General features: G+C 48.7%; 9 protein-coding genes across 9 annotated transcripts; 4 read left to right on the top strand and 5 right to left on the bottom strand.

Annotated features, from left to right (window-relative positions):
- Positions 1–283: 283 nt before the first annotated feature.
- N7481_000332 (VOC family protein) lies at positions 284–1081 on the top strand (the record flags this gene model as incomplete). Its single annotated transcript, XM_057259551.1, has 1 exon — positions 284–1081. The coding sequence occupies one exon, from the start codon at positions 284–286 to the stop codon at positions 1079–1081; it is 798 nt and encodes a 265-aa protein (XP_057127383.1).
- Positions 1082–1255: 174 nt separating this feature from the next.
- N7481_000331 (uncharacterized protein) lies at positions 1256–1906 on the bottom strand (the record flags this gene model as incomplete). Its single annotated transcript, XM_057259550.1, has 1 exon — positions 1256–1906. One exon carries the CDS (start codon positions 1904–1906, stop codon positions 1256–1258), a length of 651 nt encoding a protein of 216 aa, XP_057127382.1.
- A 2010-nt stretch (positions 1907–3916) lies between these two features.
- On the top strand, positions 3917–5094 carry N7481_000330 (zinc-binding alcohol dehydrogenase family protein; the record flags this gene model as incomplete). Its single annotated transcript, XM_057259549.1, has 2 exons — positions 3917–4019; positions 4112–5094. 2 exons carry the CDS (start codon positions 3917–3919, stop codon positions 5092–5094), a joined length of 1086 nt encoding a protein of 361 aa, XP_057127381.1.
- Positions 5095–7009: 1915 nt separating this feature from the next.
- N7481_000329 (uncharacterized protein) lies at positions 7010–7876 on the bottom strand (the record flags this gene model as incomplete). The annotated part of the gene is made up of 2 exons (XM_057259548.1): positions 7010–7132; positions 7217–7876. The coding sequence occupies 2 exons, from the start codon at positions 7874–7876 to the stop codon at positions 7010–7012; spliced, it is 783 nt and encodes a 260-aa protein (XP_057127380.1).
- Positions 7877–10948: 3072 nt separating this feature from the next.
- Positions 10949–11278, bottom strand: N7481_000328 (uncharacterized protein; the record flags this gene model as incomplete). Its single annotated transcript, XM_057259547.1, has 1 exon — positions 10949–11278. The coding sequence occupies one exon, from the start codon at positions 11276–11278 to the stop codon at positions 10949–10951; it is 330 nt and encodes a 109-aa protein (XP_057127379.1).
- Positions 11279–12970: 1692 nt separating this feature from the next.
- On the bottom strand, positions 12971–13789 carry N7481_000327 (uncharacterized protein; the record flags this gene model as incomplete). The annotated part of the gene is made up of 1 exon (XM_057259546.1): positions 12971–13789. The coding sequence occupies one exon, from the start codon at positions 13787–13789 to the stop codon at positions 12971–12973; it is 819 nt and encodes a 272-aa protein (XP_057127378.1).
- A 920-nt stretch (positions 13790–14709) lies between these two features.
- N7481_000326 (oxidoreductase) lies at positions 14710–15729 on the bottom strand (the record flags this gene model as incomplete). Its single annotated transcript, XM_057259545.1, has 1 exon — positions 14710–15729. The coding sequence occupies one exon, from the start codon at positions 15727–15729 to the stop codon at positions 14710–14712; it is 1020 nt and encodes a 339-aa protein (XP_057127377.1).
- A 1711-nt stretch (positions 15730–17440) lies between these two features.
- On the top strand, positions 17441–19072 carry N7481_000325 (uncharacterized protein; the record flags this gene model as incomplete). Its single annotated transcript, XM_057259544.1, has 4 exons — positions 17441–17825; positions 17885–18011; positions 18076–18291; positions 18382–19072. 4 exons carry the CDS (start codon positions 17441–17443, stop codon positions 19070–19072), a joined length of 1419 nt encoding a protein of 472 aa, XP_057127376.1.
- A 400-nt stretch (positions 19073–19472) lies between these two features.
- Positions 19473–20608, top strand: N7481_000324 (HVSL domain-containing protein; the record flags this gene model as incomplete). Its single annotated transcript, XM_057259543.1, has 3 exons — positions 19473–19716; positions 19772–20054; positions 20191–20608. 3 exons carry the CDS (start codon positions 19473–19475, stop codon positions 20606–20608), a joined length of 945 nt encoding a protein of 314 aa, XP_057127375.1.
- Positions 20609–20666: the final 58 nt, after the last annotated feature.

Here is a 20666-nt window from a genome sequence, read left to right as displayed (position 1 = left end):
CGATGACCCCAACGCAAAAATCACCTCACCTTGCGCAATGAAATTGTCGAATTAGATTTCATTCCGAGAAACACCAGTCCTGCTGAAGGAAAGGCATACGACTGCTTAGAGGATCATATGAATGGTTCTTAGCGGCCGGTTTGCTGGTACATCTTTTTCTATAACTTTCGTTTTCAAGAATCCCCGCATTGAATCAACCCCGCACTGCAAAACAGCTCGTCGACCCATTCAACTTCCAAAGTTGAACCTCGTGCATCTCCGTGGAAAACCTCAATCCTTCAACATGTCGTCCCAAGCCAGCCATCTCCCCACCCTAGACCATCTTGTCGTCCTCGTGTCTTACAACACTCTGGAGAGCTTAACCAGCCGCCTTAAAGATTTATTCACAGTCGCCCCGGGTGGTAAACACTCCAACGGGCTTACGTCGAACAAACTAGTCCTCTTCCAAGACGGGGTCTACATTGAATTCATCGCCTTTTACGACAACATCGACCCCGAAAAACGTCGAAGCCATCGCTGGGGAAACCTCCGCGAGAATAGCATCATCGATTGGGCATTCACATATCCCCCCAACAATGACTTCAATGCGGTCAGAGACCGCGTCGCAAGTACAAATACACAGATATCATACGAGGAGCCAGCGGAATGGAGTCGAGAGAGAGATGATGGCGTGATTCTCGAGTGGACACTTAGCACGGCAAATGGGCCACCCGATAGCCCGATCTCACCAGGCCAGCTACCATTTTGGTGCCTCGATACAACGCCCAGGTCGCTGCGTGTTCCTTATAAAGAGTCGCCTCGGTTGGCTCAACACCCATCGGGCGTCCAAGGTGTTGCTTCGCTAGAACTGGCTGCCGACTCTGGTGATATCGACCGTCTGACAAAGGTATACGAAGCCTTGTCTGTCCCAACAGCACCAGGTGGTCGAACTTGGAGTTACAGTGTGCCCGAGGGCCAACAAGCTGGTACTATCTCTTTGGGGGACACTCTCGGGGAGTGGTCAATTACTTTGACGTTGAGTGGAATCGACTCCAGGCAGATTGAGCCATTGCCTGGACTTGTGTTTGAAATTAAGGAGTAATCGTACAGATATTCACATAATGATTTCCTGAATGGAGAGCAAAGTGTATTCCAAAAGGACATAGTGACATAGTTAAGCTTAGTAACCAATTCACGCTCAAACGTATCAATTCACAATGCTAGAGCCCCATATGATGATTAATTATTTGAAACGAATTCTCAGCGGCATAATGACCTAGCCCTTCGAATCCATTTCGCGAGCCACCTCTTCTCGTGCAGGCAATTCGGCCGGGGGTACGTTCTGTCCAAGCGCGACACCGCGATCCGATCCCTCAAGCTCTGGTCGAAATTCATCCGCATGCAACTGGGGTTTATCATCCATGGGAGGTTGGCTATCGGAATTGCTGTCCTTGATTTTTCGAAGCCGCCGGCGGCGCACAAAGAAGGTTCCAAGCACTGCTATGATCGCAACAGCTACTACAGGCACCACGACGGCGGGCGCAATAGTAGTAGCATTGGAGCTGCTTTTACTACCCGCGATATCCCCCGAGCCACTCCCCGTCTGTGTGGCATAAACGGTAACCGGGCCTTGCGATCCCGATGTTGTTGTTAAGAACGTACTGGATTGTACCGCGGTTGCGGTTGCCAGACTGGAATTAATTCCAAGAGAAGCAATCTGGGAACTCAGGGACAGCGCGGAGGCAAGTAAATCTGATTCTTTGGCGAGGAGGCTTTGTACTCGTGATTGCTCACTACTGCTCGTGAGAGTGGTGTTGCAGTAGTCTAACCATTGTGCAAACTCCGAAAACTGACTCTGTAGTGTACCATTGAACCCCTCCAAGGAGCTATTATCAACGCATGTACTGCAGTTTTGTAGTGGCTTCATAAAGAGTGAGTCGACTCGCAAATTTCAGGCTTCTTTCCTGTCATTTGAGCTTCCAAAACAGCATCGTCTGTAAGAAGCGCTCGTTAGCCTATGAAAGCTATCCTGAATTGATTCGAGCCCACGTACTGCAATCCTCATAGCATGCAGCGGGAATTTCTGAGGTTTCCCGTTTCCAAAACCCGCTGAGAGCATGCGAGATTATCTGGATCGCCATTATCTGAGGGTCACATTGTTAGCAAAATGGGATTTAGCCTGGGCGCTGAGGGGTTTTCTGCATTTAAGGAAGACTAAAATCCGCCCCCCAATTGTCAAGCGATGATAGAAAGTGCTTCATTCCTATTTCGAAATAAACCCTGTCAGCTTGCGGCCCATGTCTATTGCTACTAGATTATCATTGGATAGTCATTCTCGATATGCACCAGGAGCTGATTCTTTCCTATTGGAGCCGCATGTGCCTTGGACTCTTTCAGCTCCGCACTATTCCCTCGTGATTTTTTTATTGTTATTATCCTACCAGTGTTGGCTAAGTGTGTTGGAATGAAGCGTGGTCTATAATAAGGACGCATTTGGCCCCAGGCATATTCCTCTATGAAAGAAAGGCTATTCAGTAAATTCATCGACCTTTAAAGATTTCTTGACCCCTAGTAAACCTGGGAAGGCAGTACAATGCCACCCGGTCTCACTGGAGGACGCGTGGAGAGTTTGATGCCCCTGACACCGCTGTAAATGGGAAAGGTACGCACGGAGACAAGCTAGTCCTACATCAACCGGCTTGTTGTTTATAGCCTACTTTATCTTTCTAGGCCAAGTATTATAAGCGAAAAAGTCCCATAGGGCTGTAAACATCAACAAAGCATTTACTATTTCCCCGAAACTCTTAGATAAACAAAAAAAATGTACCCAGCCGACTCAACCAACAAAAGAAAAAGCCTCTACCCTCGCTCCCACACCCCATAAACCATCTCATTCAAAACCCTCCCCATACTCGCCTCACTGTTAGGCGCACAGTCAAGTACAACCCGAATAGCATTTTGCGTCGCCATAACCGAATCAACCCCCAATACCCTCTTATCGACAGCATTCATAATATGAACAAGTAATTTCCCCATGGGTATATTGCACTGCGCACGAAGGATACGGCTGGCAGCGTCATCCTTTTCTTCGTGCAGATTTGTCAAGATCATGTCGACCAATGCCAGTCCGGCACTTTGCCATTTCCCCGCGATTCGGAGTTCTCCTGTTTTTGGGTCGTTGTAGTTGATATCTACTATTGGACGATTCGCTTCCAGGTCCCAGAGTGGAGAGTGGGATTCTTGGGGATGGGTTAGATAGATGGGTTGGCTCATTTCTAGTGACGGCGTCCACTGGTCGCCCGGTGGCATCCTACCGGCATCCCACCGGCATCCCACCAAAAGTCAATCGATATCGAACAGTGCCGATGAAGATATGTCAGTAGCCGTTCCAAAGTTTCCCTGTAGAGATCCATGGTAGTGTTCGTTAAGTCAATCGTAGAGCGCGTTCTCTTCTCAAGAGCCATATCGGATGGAGACAAAAGATGTCAAATGTAAAGTGTGATTAATATCAAGAAAGAAATAAAGAGACTCAAGGCTTCGGCTTGCACAATTGTACTTGAGAAAAATATGGCATGCATAAGAGATAAGAGTCCACGCAACTAGGAAAAGGGGCATTATCTAATTACCCAGGACTAAATGGGCGACAGGAAGTTTACTTCGTTATTTTTATGTGGGGCAAAAGGGGGTTCTAAGATGCCCGAAGCGGAAATCGAATTTGCGGATGATTCACCGATTAATAATTAGCTAATTACCCTGAACGAATTTATCAGCCTACTATGCTGTAACTGGGTGATACCAGTATTCTGCAGATTATATAAATACCACAGTAGCCACGCTGGTCTTATACACTAGACCCTATCCTCATAACTATTTGCGTCTTGTTTCATAGTCGAGCCCACCACTTGAAAGCGTAAGAAGGAACATCTGCTATTTCATCATGAAGGAAGCGATTGTTAGGACTGACACATCAGTCGACATCATTGATGCTCCCATCCCAAAGCCGGGGCCTGGCCATGTGTTGATCAAGGTTATCGTCGCCGGTAGGTACTAGATCTTAGAGGACCTGCATGGACGGCGTATACGCGTCAAGGTACCAATTTTTTGATCGGCAGCTAACGCGAACTATTTAAAGGTTCCAACCCGAAGGATTGGAAGCTCCCCATCATGCGCGGTCCTGATATGAACACTGGTGACGATATTGCTGGTACCGTGGAAGCCGTGGGAGAGGATCTCGTCGGATTCAACAAAGGGGACCGCGTGGCCGCGTTCCATGAGATGACGACCTCGCACGGGGCCTTCGCTGAGTACGCCATTGCACCCTACTACACTGCCTTCCACATTCCCGACTCAACTACCTTCGAAGAGGCTGCCACGATTCCTCTAGCCGCCTACACATCCGTCTGCGCACTCTTTCAGGAGCTCGAGTTACCGGAACCCTGGTCGCCACTCTCCAAGGCCGCGGGTAAGGAGGGCACTAAGCGTCCGCTCATCATTTACGGAGCCAGTACTGCCACAGGAGCTTTCGCTATCAAGCTTGCAGCGGCCGCCAATATCCATCCTATCATTACCGTTGGTAGCAAGAGAAGCGAATTTATCAAGCCCTTCCTCGATGAGAGCAAGGGAGATGTCCTCGTTGACTACACTGCTTATGGTACTGAGGAGGAGTTAATCAAAGCTATACAGGAGGCTGTCAGGAAGGGAGGTGCTCCCGACGGCCGCTGCTGGAAGGCTTTTGATACCGTTTCCGAAGATGACACGGTCAGACTCGTCACTAAGGTCATTGCTGGCCCGCCGGATGCTGCTGGTCGGAGGCCAAAGGTGACTAACATCTTTCTCAAAACCGAGGTCGAGGGCTCTGACCCGAGTGTTGATATCGTCTTCTCCATGGTCGGTCAGGTTCACTACAAGGATGAGAACGACAAGCTTATTGGCGTGACATGGGGCGCAGCGTTTGCCCGGGGTCTGCGCGAAGGTTGGCTCACAGGCCATCCCTACACTATAGGCAAAAACGGTCTCGAGGGATTGTCTGAAGGTCTAAAGGGTCTTAAAGACGGAAAGATTCGCGCGCAGAAGTTCTTGATGCGCCCCAGCGAGACACCAGGTGCAAGCGATTGAGCTAAGCAAAGCGAGTTAAACGCCCACCTGGCCGGAGACGTGGTAGAGTTGCCTTTTAAGGACATGTTTAGAACTGACAATCTTGTATTAGACATAATCTGGAAAGTGTTTCATATGTCATATTCTCATTTTATTCTGATGACAAATGACCTTACCAAACCTTGGCATTTCCTAAGTGGCTGTAGCTCTGGGTAAAGGAAATTAGACTTGGGTATAAGGTCTTAATGACTATATAGCGCCCGAGCATATCACAATTACTCTTTAACTCTAATCGTATCGCAGTTTTGCATTACCCAACGGGCAATATCGCTAAAAACCGCTGGGCGGCTCCTGCTTTGACGCTGTTTTTGACAAAAGAATCCGAATCTTGATCTTTGTGGATTTGCTTAAGGTCCAGGAACTAATCCAGTCATACATTCCCCTTTCGAGCTGTATTGAGTACATACGACCATAGGGTGTGGAGAACAGGGCTTCCCGTCCGCTCAGCCGTACTTAAGCCACACGCCGGCAGGTTAGTAGTATGGTGGGTGACCACATGCGAATCCCTGCTGTTGTATGTTTTATTATTTATTTTTATCTCGCAGACGGCGTCGTAGAGGGCCCTGAAAGGCGTGCAGGGCAGGGCAGACTCACTGTTTGACAAAAGGCAATGACGGGTGGGGGTTCAAGATAGGGCGATTTTTCTTTATTTCCTGCATCCCGGGGCTTTCCGTAGCTTCCACCTGAGTAATAGATTCCCTCTCTCATAGTCGAATCTGTTCTCTGTCTCTGGGAACTCGACTCTGCTCCTTGTCTTGGGCATAGACTCGGAATCGTTATTCGGAGGCGAAGAGATCAGTGAGCAGGCGCGAGTGAAATATGAACTCCTTCCCGTCTTGCTCGTAGAAGAGTTAATGGGGTATAAGAGCCGTTTTCTTCATTTGGTATTCGAATATTTTCGAGGCGCTTTTGCCAATGTGCCGAAGGTCGGGTGCTCCGTAGAATGACATTCTGGCCCGAGAGTAGAGGTATCTTGACAGCCTGAACATAAGACCATCAGTATGGGTGAGAGCGGGACAAGCTCGACAAACGCAAGATGAAAGATGAGAGGGAAGAAATCCTCATTCCAAATTTGAACATGGAATGATGATACCTACAACCTTGGGTCAGGCACAAACTTAGTTGAGGACTAGTAGTGGCTGTATTCGAGCCGTGGTAAAATAAGCTCTGAACCGTGCCTTTCCCGAAAAGGTTAGTGGAAAGACTATCCGACTATCAGACTAGCTTCTCGCCGCCACAATCGTGCGGGGTTAGAAGAGGGGTATCTTACCAGCTGACCAGATCAGACGACACTGTAATGTGAATATGGCGAGGGATGAGATGGGAAAGGAAGAAGTGAAGTGAAACTATCTACAATATGGAAGGCGCGGCAACCTAGACGTCATGGATGCCTGAGGCGCCCACGCCGCAACATATGGAAGTGAGGTGACAGACAGTTCAGTAAGAAAATTAAAAGCTACCAGTAACTAGTACTACTGAGCCGGCTGTCGCTGTGTAGCGCCGTTCCAGCTCCCTACGGTGTACAAGTAGAAAGTAACTCGAAGGTCCGGGTGTATAGAAATGACGGGTGATGATGAAAAAAAAATAAAACCGTCTAGATACATAACGAATCCACTCGTCTATAAAACATTTAAGCAACACGAGTGGGACGAAACCGAAGGAAAACAACCCAAGAAAGAGAAGAACACTCCCGCCCAAGAAAAGAAGAGGGATAAAGTTGAACAAGAAGACAATACAAAACTCCACACTGACTCCTGGTATCTCGTACAACCATTAACCAGGTATAGTCGAAAAAGGGAAGAAACCAAGCCCCAAGAAGAAAAGAAAATCAAGAATAGTCATGATATCGTAAACTCGTCACCGATCCGATCACCGATCATGCCGTACTCCGACGCATCTTGTTGCGCTTCAGACTGAGCTTTTTCTTCAGTGTCGCGAACGGGTTCAGAAGAGGACGATTATAGAAAGGATCATTCTTGAAGTCATCGTCGGTGAATTTCTGTTTCGTGAAGGTCAGCGCAAATCTTCAACAATGGACGAATGACAAAAAAGCCTTCTGCCAGAGGAGAGAGAAAAAACAAACCTGGCCAGGAGTCCTCATGAAATTCCCATAATCATTCATCATATTCGTCCCCTCCTCATACGAATAGGTCTGCCCACACCGATCTGTCTCGCCAGGTGGGAAAAAAGCCACACCATCCAGCGGCCGATGCGAATTCAGACAGTCGATGATTTTGTCACGAGGCGTTGCGCGGAGAGCTTCCTCGTTCGACTCGCGGACTGCCTCGAGTGGACTGCGCTGGCTGATACGGTTGCGCTCGGGACAGACGGCATCGTAGGGTCCTTCGTGGTGGTAGGAGTAGTTTGTCACGTCGTCGAGTTGGTCGATTATGTCTGGGTTGACGAGTTGGGAGGTACGTGGGTACCGGTGTGTGCGGCGGCGTGGGATCGAGCTTGTGCTGTTTCGTTTGCGCTCGCGCTCGGCTTGGTGGTGGGTGTCTGGGGACCAGTCTGAGAGGGAGATGGGTGTGGAGCGTCGGTTGTAGGTGGTGGTGTTGTGTGGGGAAGAAGTGGTGAGGCGAGCGTAGGGGTTGTTGCTGCCAAAGTGGGAGGTGGAGTTGGAGGAACTCGAGGAGCTGGAGCGTCGAGTTGATGGGGTATAGGTGTAGGTGTAGTTGTAGGTATAGTTGGAGGGGTGGTGGGGATGGTGGCGCGAGGCCATGGGGATACAGTCGACTGCCATGGATGGGAGAGTAGTAGGAGTAGGATGGGATATAGGGATGAGAGGGAGAGGGAGTAGGGAGAAGAGGGGGATATAGTGAAGGAGTTGAGTAAAGTGTTAAGGAAAGAGGAAAGAGGGAGTCAAATATTCGGCAGGAGACGGCATGACGTGTACTTCTACTCTACACCAGCACCAGCTACAGAGTACCGAGTAGCAGTGCCAGTACCAGTATCCTCTGGGATTTTCATGTGGCACTATTAGTACCACTATTAGTGGTACACTATCAGTGCCACTGCTTCTGCCGCGCGTAAGGCGTTCCTTAGTGACCCGGTAGTCCCGATCGGCCCCGTTCGGCTAGTTGGTTGATGGGACTAGTGGTCTGTCAGGGCCTGCAATGATCCACAGTTCTCCAGCATCTACTCTGCATGTGCTCCTCCGTATATCTCTGTAGTGCGACATTGACCACCTCGAGTAATGGATCCACTTCCGACTCCACTCTGCCCCGCGAGGGATCGTCAAGTGATATCATGGGGCAAATGATGTCAATCTCACAGTTATCACCAGGCAGTAGAATAGAATATTCGAGATCTATACCAAGTAGTGTACGGGAACAAGATACAGCAAAGTAATCTAGTCAATAGATCCCAACTATACAGATACCACGAGAGCCTATGTACTCACAGTGAGTACCTGCACTTACTATGTACCTCAATTTCTGCCGTTGCATCCACCACATCCGAGACTTCCACTCTTCCACTCTTCCACCTACTCTTCTTCCTCCCTTCCACTCCCTTCCGGGCTAATGATTCATTCCCCTTGCACCCGCAAACTCTGTTCCTTAATCCCACGCCATCATTTAAGCTCACCGACTAGCTAATAGTCTTCTCCTCCCCCATGACGCAAGGAGGTATCCCCTCGTTATGCATCTGCACCTGCACTGCAGTCTAGACCTCCCCCCTCTCTGAATTCAATTCCAATACTTTCTCCCCTGCTCTCTCTGTGCTTATTTTTATCCCATGGCGTACAATAGTTCTCAAATCATCGCTTCCCCGTCAACTCTCACAATTTGATTCGATCTGATCCCTGAGCTGAGGGACTTGGTGGTTCACCGCCCGGGCGCCTTGCACACAGCGATGTAATATTACAGTATTGATCGAATCGTCAGCACTCGCCATTTACACCTCCTTGGGCATACTTCTAGGCTTCTAAAAATGTATTCATTTCGCCAGTGCCCTTGCTGCCTACCTGCTGCCCAGGTCTACTCTCGTGTCTCACAATTACTACTTACTACTAGTATGACAGATCACAGCCTAACACCGCCTCAAAACGCCAAGCCCATGTGGAATGTGGCATTGCGGCGCGTGGCTTGTCCATCCGTCGTATTAATATTCAGCTATTGTGCACGGTATTGGATCGCATTCCAACGGTAATCCTAAATCGTAAAATCGACACATCACGTCATGCCAAAAGTCTGCCAACTCAGTTGATTTGGGCCGAATGTATCAGCTATCATATCAATTCAAATCCCGTCTGATGCTTTTCGGAGTAGTTCTCTCCCACAAGAACCTGTGCTCTAGGATCTTTCTCTCTCTTCTTTTATTTCCTGCATCAGCTAATCTATCAATATGTTTATAGCTTATACCATATCAATTGGAAATTAAAAAGTGGTTTCACTTTCATGTAAATTTTAGCATCCGTATTCTCAATACCACATAAATTACACCACTGACACTTTCGCACGAGTAGCAAGGTTCCAATTCTAAAACACTTTATCTATTCTTGGAAGCAGTCCGGAGACAGTTAGTTTCGAGGAACAGGGGTTGACAGTCTTGTTACTACTCCGCACAGGCGTTCGAGAACTGCTCTGCTGTAGCCAGCTCATCTCATCTCACCCTTACATTACTCAATCTAACCAACTGGCCTAGCTAACCCGGCCCGACCCAACACAACTCTTTGACCACATCATTGCCATTCCATTCCGACGAAGATGGCTGACATTGTCAGATCGTTCGCATTCCCCGCGTCGGTATAAATTCTCGACACCTCCGCCCCGCGATGGGATCGCTAGCTCCTCCAATCACCGCCACTCCGTCGATCTTACCCGGTCCAGATCGCCATCTCGCATAGACCCTGCAGGTAGATTTGCGAGCTGTCGTGCCAGATGAGTCAGATGCTCGCGGGTCATCGGATGCATCGCGGTCTAAGATATGTGGCTCGTGATTATTTGGTAGATAAATATAGAGTAGTTGGGGCAGAATGGGACCAGGGAGGTACATAGTAGGTTACTGGCTGTTCTGATGGTTCTATTGCGAAACGGATACTTTGTGCGCATTGGGGTTGCACCACTGCGTACTATTCATATAATTGCTTCATTTTATTTATTTTTTTCGTCGGAATTGCATCCTGAGTAGAGGTAGACACTCGATACACCTCATCTAGCGAGAAGCCATGCCTGCATCACCCGCTCGACAGTTCTGTATACAGCCGCATCCACACAAGCTTTCAAGCAGCCAAAATTAATTCCCCGCGTCCTTGAACCAGGGCCATAGTGAGCGTATTTTGAGTAGGACTAGCTCAAAGTTTCCTTTTTCTTTTTGCTGGTGGCTTTGCGGCTAACAGATACGCACCTGAGTTGACGGGTACACGCCTGAGAAAAGAATGAGGCACGGGAGTGGGGTCTAGAAGATATGCTCAGCTAATATGGTCTAAGGAGCATAGCATAACTCCAACTCAACTTGAAGTTAACTTAGTTTGGCAACAAGGTCTGGTCTACAATAGTACCTGGGGTATGTACGTAGCATAGATAAGCAGGTGTGAACTTCTGGGTTATATACATGAACTCGAAAGAAGGTTCTCTTTAAATCAATCAATGAATGACTATTGGAAACTTATGTTCCAGGTTATGCAGCTTCAAAGTGAAAAGCTAGTCCTACAAAATCTAACAGTCAAATTTGACCGTACACGAAGAGCTGACGCCAACTGCAATACCCCATACCCTAGAGTCTTTGCTGGGTTTTTCACCCTTGATATGGGTCTGAGTAGCATAAGCACCATGGCATTCACTGAAAAAAAAAAATCAATATGGTTAGAAAATCATTCAATACTGTATTCAAAGGGTGTGAAGGAATTTCCATACGTAAAGTGATTGATATCGCAGCTCGAAGCCCAGGCAAATGTGTCTTCAAGTCCATCGCCTTCAATTTTCATCAAGTCGGTGCAAACGCCCGGCCAGTGTCTGTCTTGTTTGGCCTCGCCGATTTTCTTGTCACCTCTGAAGAGCGTAACGCCTTCATCGTTTGGGGTTGAACCTTTGACGGTTGTCTGGGACTGCCAGCCAACGGCCCTGCACTCGTCCTTTGCCAAAGCGGTCGGGAGGCAGGAGGCCAGCAGGAAAGCAGTAGCAGCGGACTTGATGTTGAACATATTGGTGAGATGTAAAGGTTGATTGGAATATCGAGGAAGAAAGCTTTGGATAGAGTTCTGATCGATAGATGGTTTGAATTTAGATTGCTAGATTCTAGAGAGAAGTCACAAAGGTGATTTGTAGTCTCTTTAAATATCCTTTACATCGCCGGATTGATACCTGGAAGCAAGTACACTTTGCATTCAACTTGGAGGAGTCTTGAATCGATCAGGTTCCTTTGCCCGTGACGCACATGATATAAGACGATGTTGCATCTCAAGTTAAAGGATTCAATCCTTCCATACTCTCCGGGCCAGTAAGATATGATACCCCAGATTGACCCGCCAAGATTTGGGGCCGCCAAGATCTAGGTCTCCGATATTGTTTGCATGAGATCTAGTAAATTTGACTATCCCCCACAATTTCTAAAAGAAATCGTGGCAATATGACGTTGTAGTTTGGGGTCTAGAGAGCCCTGGAGGGCTAGTAAAAAAGCCCCTCAGCATAGACTGGTACATAATAACGGTTTCGCCTATGCGGTGGTTGGGGTCGGTTGCGTTTGGTAGCCAAATATGGAAGAAGCGTCCCGAAAAACAGGCTGTCGATGTGTCCGTGAGAGGCAGTGATTTTCGGGTGGAACTATCATTTCGTGCAAACTTGGAGTATATTGCAGATTTCCTTGCTCGAGCTACGCATGAAGTTGCTAATGAAACCACAACACTGCCCTTCGAAGCAGTTACCGCCCAAAAGTTAGGGCGTCACCTCCAAGTCGCCAGAAGGTGAATCGACAGGAAAAATTGCTATCAAATTGAAAAAAAGAAGAAGAAAAAGTGAAGATAGGCCACAGCCTCAAGTCTTGCCGCATGCCATGAGCCATTTGAACGCCCTATATGGCAACTCCGTTTTCGGAGCTTTGAAAGGGTGCTGCTTGGCTTTCATGCAGGGATATTCCTTGGTCGTTTCAGTGGGACCTTGTCTTCTAAAAATATATATCATGGTGGAACTTCTTATACCCAGTACGTACCAAAAGTATAATACTAGGGTTGGCCGTAAGATATAGCATTAACTAAGGTTAAGGTTATACGGTATTTTTTGTTATTGGCCTGTATTACAGAGCTCTGCTTATAGATATTTATTAATTAGATAATGATAAAGCAGCAAGATTGATGATAACGATAATTAAGTACAACAGTATTTGATGGTAGGCAAAAGAAAGCGATCCTGTAACGCTAGGGCTGTATATTATAACCTGAGACAGGGTATATATAGCGGGATATACAGTATTAATACTATACTAGTAATTTATAGGTAAGCAGAAAACCTACAGAGCCCTAGACAAAGAAGGCTCATAAGCAGAGTTAACCCAGACAGCGTTACAGTAATATTCGAAATCGGATTTACCTCTACACTCTTAGACTTTCATTCCCAACCCTTATTTTGAAACACACTAGTCTAATTCCTGGTCAGAATGTATTGTATTCCATTGTATCAATTGGTGGGCCATTGTTATAATACCGTATTTTCCTTGGAATTAAATAGAATCTTTTATGCAAAGAAACCGAGCAAAGGGTTGATCTTAACAATCTGGCAAGATCTCTTTCCCCCGCCCTTCTGATTACACCTTGCTTTCTTTTTGGTCTCTCTGCTACACGCAACCTTCGCTCACACTCCTTTGACATCAAATAGAAGGCTGCACTGTCTACATAGAAAACTTAATCTGGTAAGCAATGATCCTCGCCCTTATTGTAAGTTTCGAATTCCAGACCGTATAATGTCCTAGTCATCTCTTGGTAAACCCCATAAAGCTGCTCCAGAATAATCTCATCTTCGGTCAGCGGCACATCAACTTCTTCGTCATCGGAATCGGAATCCATGCAGCCCGGCCAGGGGAATCTCCAAGCTAGGACAATGTCAAATTCTCTAACCATTCTATCCAATTCATCACTCATCTGGCACCGCTGATCTGTAGCTCCCACAACCCTCTGCTTGATATCAGTAGACAAGCCCTTCCCGATATAAATCGAGATTTCGGATTCTTCAGTTCCATCGAATAGTGGACTGACAACCCAATAAAACAGTGCTTCCATTTGGAGACCGTTTGATTGTTCTGCAGCTTTTGATTGGCTCCAAAATGAGCCGGCTCTCCCAGCCCGTCCGCTGAACCTTCCAACTGTGTATAGAGGCGGTTGGTGCGTCAGCATACGCCGCCAGCTTGCTTCAGGGCGTATATACTGTTCTTGCTTGCTTGGAGATCGTAACAAATCTAAATTCCTCAGTTTGATGTCTTCCCACTCGTGTCCCCAAGGCCTCCAATTCCAAAAGCCGGCATTTTGGTCGTTGTTCAGATTGACCAGTTGCTTGAGGAATGGAAATTTCTCGGCAAGCAATGGATTGCGATATCGGGGCTCGTCATTGCCTTCGTGGCTACTCGGTAAGAAGTAGAGGTCTTGTTGGAGGGTCTTTGATCCGCGGATCAAGTCCGCCCACATATGGCAGACTCGTTGAGACGTAAGCAAGGTGGCCATGTCCATTTGATGTAAGATTAACAGCATAATTTCGGGTATTTCCTGCACCCTCTGCTGATGGGAACCATTCGCGTGCATGCTTTTTTTGAGATGGATTTCAGTACTAGTATGGATGATGAAATAGTTTGTTTCAAGTTCTTTGTATGATGAAGTGAATTTCTGTGGGGACTGTCGTTGAGTCTGAGTTATATTGTTGCTTTGTAAGTAGTATCTTGGCATTTCGTGGGGCCATTGCAAAGCAAGGTCAGCTGAGCAACCGTCACGTGTATGATTTTTAATATGATTCGACCCTTGAAACAGAGGTAAGTCAAAACTATACTAGTCTGTTTCATAATAGGATTCAAGAAAGAATCTTGTGTATAAGTGGTGAATCTGATTTCGATCTATCCTGTATGACTGAAAATCTGACAGATTATAGTGATGAAGTTCTCGCAAATGGGCATTACGCTCCTTTGTTTGCTGCCGAGCCGTCTTTTCAGACCAATATTAAGTAACTAAGGCTCTTCTGATGCTATAGATTGTGATCTTTGTATGTAACTCGTCCCAGAGGAAGACAGCCATGTCATTGAGGTACAGGATCGGTCTTTAATTGCAGATGTTTAGTCTATAACATTGGCCAAACCTTTGACTTGAAATATGCAAGCATATTGCTTTTCGGCCACATCAACAGCTTTAAACAACACATCTACGCATATCCCAAGTTTGTCGTAAACAACAAAGATAGACCGCTGCTGTGCTGCAGAGACAGCATGTTAAATGTAGGACTACAGCATATGGAGAAAGCAGGAGGTGCCGAAACACCAAAACTGAATTTAAAGGTAGAACTAGATAAATGCTTGATAATTGCCTCTGTTCCCGCGGTTTGGCCCGGAAGGATACATGGCAGATACGTAGACCAAGAACCGAGTGTGCTAGGGCCGATCCTATCACTCGCTCTCAAAGCCTACCAGCTCGTTCGATGCCTTCCAAAGCTTGCTTGCAGACTCCTCGTCATAAATCCACGGGGCATATCCAACCTCGTTATTCAACCAGTCTCCCGTAGTATCCGCCGGTCCCTCGTCGACGAGGTTGCTGAGGTACTTGCCGCCTCGACCTTCCCATTCCCTACTCAGCCCAGCATAAACAGCCGCGACCGCTCCCTGGGGTTCGCTCTTTATGGTCTTGTGCCTTGTTTCATCCTTCAACATCCCCTCTACTATCTCCTGGCTGAGATACTGAGAGAGATTGGTGGCGACAATACCCGGGTGCACAGGGAGGGCGTGTAGTCCCTTGGACGCGTACCGTCTTTCGATCTCGTTGGCGAGGTAGATAGTGGCCGTCTTGGATTGGCCATATGACGCCCAGGGGTCGTAAGGGTCCTTTTCGAAGTTGAAGTCGTGGAAGCGGACCTTGCCGTAACGATGGCCGGCGGAAGCCACAACAACTACCCGCGATTGGAACTCAGGCGTGGAGGCTGCGAGCAGATCGGGCTTTAACAGTTGGAAGAGGAGGAAGTGGCCCAAGTGGTTCGTGCCAAACTGTGTCTCGAAGCCATCCTCGGTCCTCCCTTCGGGCGTGGCCATAACGCCCGCGTTGAGGATGAGCAGATTAATCTTGTCGCTCTTCTCGTGGAACGCCTTGGCAGCTGCTCGCACCGAGGCGAGGGAATCCAGCCGCAGCTCTATGCCGTGGACAGGAGCATCAGATTTGGGGCCGGGTCCGTTCTTGATTTTGTCGACGGCTTGCTGGGCCTTGACGGCGTCTCTGGCAGTGAGATAGAGAGTGGCACCGGCGGCGTGGAGAGCTCGCGCTGTTTCGACACCGATACCAGAGTTTGCGCCCGTCACAAGGGCGACCTTGCCGGTGACCTTGCCGATGAGGCCTTCGTCCTCAACGACCTGAAGAGCCGTGGGCCGCGCATCTCCATGACCCTGGGGGTTAGCGTGGGAGGCGCTATATCTAGACATTGCGATGGATTTCTTATGGAGTCTGGCCTGTGCAGTAAGAGGATGGGATGGTGTTGTTGTGGTGGGGTTGATGATGTGTGACTGTCAGTTTGAGAGAGGAAGCAAGTCGTTTTATACCAGCAGTGTGTGAGCTCCTACAGAGCGGTTCCACTAAATGCCGGATTTATAAGCTCAAGCTCACACATGCCTGGAATCGGAAGCCTCGAAGCGCATGAAGTGTCTGCGTCATGTCTATGAACCGAAAATTAGGGGGGAATAACTCAAATCCCACTGCCATGGCGTGTTCTCATCAACAGCCACTGGTGTGGGGCGCCCGCGACGGTGACGCTCTGCTCTTGACGCAAATGCACCGATACGATGGAGCTGTCGGTGTTAGATAAGTGGGTATGGAAATATTGGAACACGTCGTTCTAAGGCACTACTAGATTGAACGGAGAAGCTGAGGTCTGCACTCTGCAGACACTATTGTGTTCAGGCTCCCATGGTTGAGAACTTGAGACAGCTGGCCTTACCTTTGCCCACAATTTTCACAGTTGGCGCTCTGCCACAGCTCAGTCAAAGTTGAACAAATTAACGACGAAACAGAGTGATTAAGTCGTACTAGAAAGACATCATCTAATTGCAGAATTTACATTAGCGAGATACTTTTCAGTATAAGATCGAAACCGCCCGCCTGCTCAATATTTACAAGGTGAAAAACAAGATGGACCTTTGTCTTGCATGCTTCTATGCCTGGATTAGACTAACTTAGTTTTGCCTTAGCTTACACCGAATATCCTATCCTTATTAAGTAAACAATCCAAAAACTCTACCTGCGACTAGCATTTTGCACTGAGCATGGCACTGGTTTATAAGCTCAGTTGATTGTTTCCCTAAAACGGTAAGAAGCTATTAAAAATCGACGGTGCCCAAGATCTGCGTAGTGGCTGCGTCGCGGGCTGCAACAGAACTGTCACATACAAAGATATGTTTGATCTGCCATTAGATCCTCCATCCCTACAATACCCTGAAAGGTAAGTTGCGAAGTACCCACAGTGGAGTGTCGAGAAGATACTGCAGCAGAGGTTCGAATTCTCTACCATAACCTCGTAGATAGTCGTTGGATCCAGGACATATATTATAGGAAGCCTTTACACCATAATTAAGAGAAGGGCTTTGCATAGCCGGTACCAGAGAGTAAGACTTGAAAAGTTTCGAGTACGAATAGTGCAGCTAAAGAGCTTTGCTAGAGAACAGCTCTGACATAAGGAACATACTAGATTCGCAGGGAGGTAGATCCGAAACCTTCGGGGTGGTGGCATAGCGTTTACGCTAAGGCCACAAAAGGGAAACAATCTGAATCTTGGTACGCCGGTGTTGAAGTCCCGTATCTCTTATCTCCGGGGCTAACTAAATATCACAGCAAGGATCTTCTGTATTTCTCCGCAACTTACCTCCTTCAATTGTTTCCCTAATTCGGACGACAACCAGCCGAACATACCGCCACCCATCCCATCGCCATTTTTATGCCGATATTTGGCACCATATACATTCTCCATACGGACAGGAGCACGCTTGCAGCCCCACCTGGGCAGATACCCGTGGTTTCGCTTCCATCTGAGTGATACTGGCACCTTGGCAAACTTACTTCTTGCCGGCAAACAGCCTTGCAACGGTGTGCCCGGGTAGATTCTGTCCCCGTCCAAAGGTACCGGTACATTGCAACGGACCGATGCTCAAAGGACCACGAGCGGCTAAGGGGTTTGTCTTTGTCACCGCCGACGCCTATGGTCAGGCGGCTGCTGGAGATCGTAAGCTCATACGGAGTCACGTCATGCGGGGGAAGAATACCCGTACACGAGCTCTTCCTGGTCGAGTGAAGGGCCGTTCCCCGGCTACCGCTGTGGGAAACCAACGGCCGCAGCATGCTGCAGGAGACAGTGGTTCTTTTGAAGAGTCCCACGGAGCTCAGACACGAAGTGAGCTGCTCGACTCTGACGAGGATGCTCTGGCCCGCATCAGACATGCAGAAATGGTCCCCGGTGCTGCCGACATGTTCACTTTCATCAAGTTCACTGAAGACATCGATAGTAGTTCGCGTAGCTTGCTATGGGCATGTACGTCTCTCCCCTCCGACCATGAGCACGCCCTGCCCCTGACGCCTTCTGTCGTCCAGACTTTTCGTACATGAAAGATGAAATGTACCCGATCGTGAGGTACTCTCGCCCTGACACTCCCAAGACATACTGGTTTCACTGGGCCCATCTCGACTTGGCCTACCTGCACTCCATCCTTTACATGACGTCTTTTTCTTTAGATAGTTTGAGGGGGCAGAAGAGTAAGAGAGACGGAGTTTCACGCCTACAGGATGATTCACGAGCTTAACAAGCAACTATCTGATCCGAACACTGCACTGACCGAGTCGACAACCATTGTCGTCATAGGCTTAGCCTTGATCGCCGAGTCCTTTGGAGACGTAGAGTCCGCCCACATGCACGTGATGGGTCTCAAGAAAATCGTCGACCTGCGTGGTGGCATAGAATCGTTTGCAAGTCACCCTCTGCTTCAATCCAAACTTCACCGGTAAGTCGCTAGTTCTCTCTTATATTCAGCTTCTCAGGCTCCGGCCAATCGCTGACCTGCCAACGCCGGAAGGACTGATCTAGTCCACAGCATCTGCACCGGCGCGAATCTAACCTTTCACCAAGATGCTGCGTCGTTCGACTCAGCTTTCGACAGTTCATCTGAACTTGCCCGGCTCAAGCCATCGGACGCGTCCTGCTTCTCCCGCTCGCGCTCTGTGGTACGGACTTTAGAAAGGAGGCTCTATGCTGTCTTGAAGGATGTCCAGGACCTCTCACAGCTTATCAACGATAGCCACGATTCCGGTCACAAGATACGGGAGATGTCTCTCGAGGATCTCATAACATACATTCAATCCCGGCTGCTCATGCTCGAATTTGAGGACAACGACATTTTCCCCGAGCTTCTCCGGTTATCACTCCTCGCTTTCTTGACAACTACCTTCTGGGGTTTTCCTGGTGTCAAATTCGAGTACCCACGTCTAGCCAACCAACTCCGACAAGCTTGCATGACCTTTACGCCCAGCACCGCTGGAGAGAGCTATCTCTTCGCCTGGGCCATGATGGTGGGGGCAACGTCTGTGTCCCGAGGCACTGATCAGACCTGGCTTCTGCAAAGACTGCGCCCTCTGATCCGGGACAGTCTAGGGAGGACGTGGTTCGAAGTAAAGAACAATTTGAGGCAAGCCATGTGGATCGATAGCATTCATGACGGCCCGGGGATAGAGGTCTTCAACCAATGTCTTGGGAAAACAGGGGACAGAGGTATTGTTCCGATATAGTAATGGACGAGATCTACCTAGCACTCTGTTGACCTCTATACCTACCTCTAGGATTGATCATGGGTACTATGCACTGACGCCCTTGTCGAGGTACAGATGTCCTTGCATGACCGAAGCCAAAGGTCCAGTCGTTGATTCTGTGACGGAGACGAGAAGTAGACTAGGCACCGATTTGCCATCGCAAACACATGCCAGCGCGACCAACAACCCTTTCTCTCGCTTCGTTCGTTTCAGGGCATACTATCCAAACCAGTATCATGGAGTTCAGCTTCACCTACCTTCTTGGTGCCCACCTGAGCAGGCGGAGCGGAACTCTTCCGCCCCACTCAACCTTCGAACTTCAACTTCCACCACACCTCACCACGATTAACCACCTGGGCACACCACTCCAACCTATCTCATGTCCCTGGTACAATATTCCGACAGCGACTCAGAATCAGAATCCTCCTCCCCGCCCCGCAAGAAAGTCGCCCGACCAGTCCCAACAAGTTCAACCTCACTACCCCCACTCCCCACATCTTTCCACTCGCTCTACGCGTCCTCCACACGCGTCAGCACCAAAGACGACCCGTCCCTCCACGCCGGTCGAAAACGCGCCATCCCCCACGTCGAGGGAAACTGGCCTACACACCTGTACCTAGAATGTGCGCTTCGATCTCAGCTCATTGTCAAGCTTTACTAATTGGGTTCTGGTCGCAGGGGTTCCGGGTAAGGAGGATGTTCACCTCCTTGCCGACTTGATTCAGGCAGCCGACGCCAATACCAGGAAGACCACTGCTTCTTCCTCGACTCAAAGCGATAACGACGCAAAAGTGTCCGAGGATGACTCCACCTCGACTGTGCACAGTCTTCTCCACTCTGATCTGGGCGCCCAGTTACCCCTTCATATCAGCTTGTCGAGGCCCGTGATACTGCGCACAGAGCAGCGCGCATCATTTACGGAGGCATTCTCGAAGAGTGTGCTCTCATCTGGTATTTCTCCGTATGTTGTACCTCTCCCATCCCCCTGCCCCCTGCCTTGCCTCCTCCCCTGCATTGGCAGGGGCAGTGATAGTGACGGTGGAAAGAACCATTACGACCATCTAATCGCGTCGCTAACAACCAATCCAACATAACAGCTTTCATGTTTTCCCCGAAACATTAAAATGGGTCTCCAACTACGAGAAAACGCGCTGGTTCCTCGTCCTCCGCGTCTCAAAACCAAAGGCCGATAATCTAAACCGTCTTCTGGGACTATGTAATGCGACCCTGCGTCGCTTTGGTCAACCGCCTCTCTACGCTCGGGCTGACCCTATGTCAGAGCGAAGTCCAGATTCAGGGCCTGCTCCAGGATCTGCGCCAACAGATGATGGTGATTTCTCTGGCTGCTTTCACGTCTCGATTGCCTGGTGCTTGAATGCGCCGGATTCTAAAGAGCTCGAGCGTGTGAATGCTGTGAAGCTGGATAAAGTCCAGGCTATTGACGTCCCCTTTCCATGTGTGAAAGCGAAGATCGGGAATTATGTTGAGAGCTTTGAGCTTCCGGTACGAGCATGAGGAGGTGGGTTCTGCTGCATTTGAGCAACTTCGGTGATGCCTGCGCCGAATGAGAAAA

The sequence above is a fragment of the Penicillium waksmanii genome, assembly GCF_028829765.1.
Source record: "Penicillium waksmanii strain IBT 27052 chromosome Unknown utg000001l:1.0-4852451.0:1.0-4856178.0, whole genome shotgun sequence".
In the NCBI taxonomy this organism is placed as follows: domain Eukaryota; kingdom Fungi; phylum Ascomycota; class Eurotiomycetes; order Eurotiales; family Aspergillaceae; genus Penicillium; species Penicillium waksmanii.
This window is presented reverse-complemented; position numbering and strand designations above follow the sequence as displayed.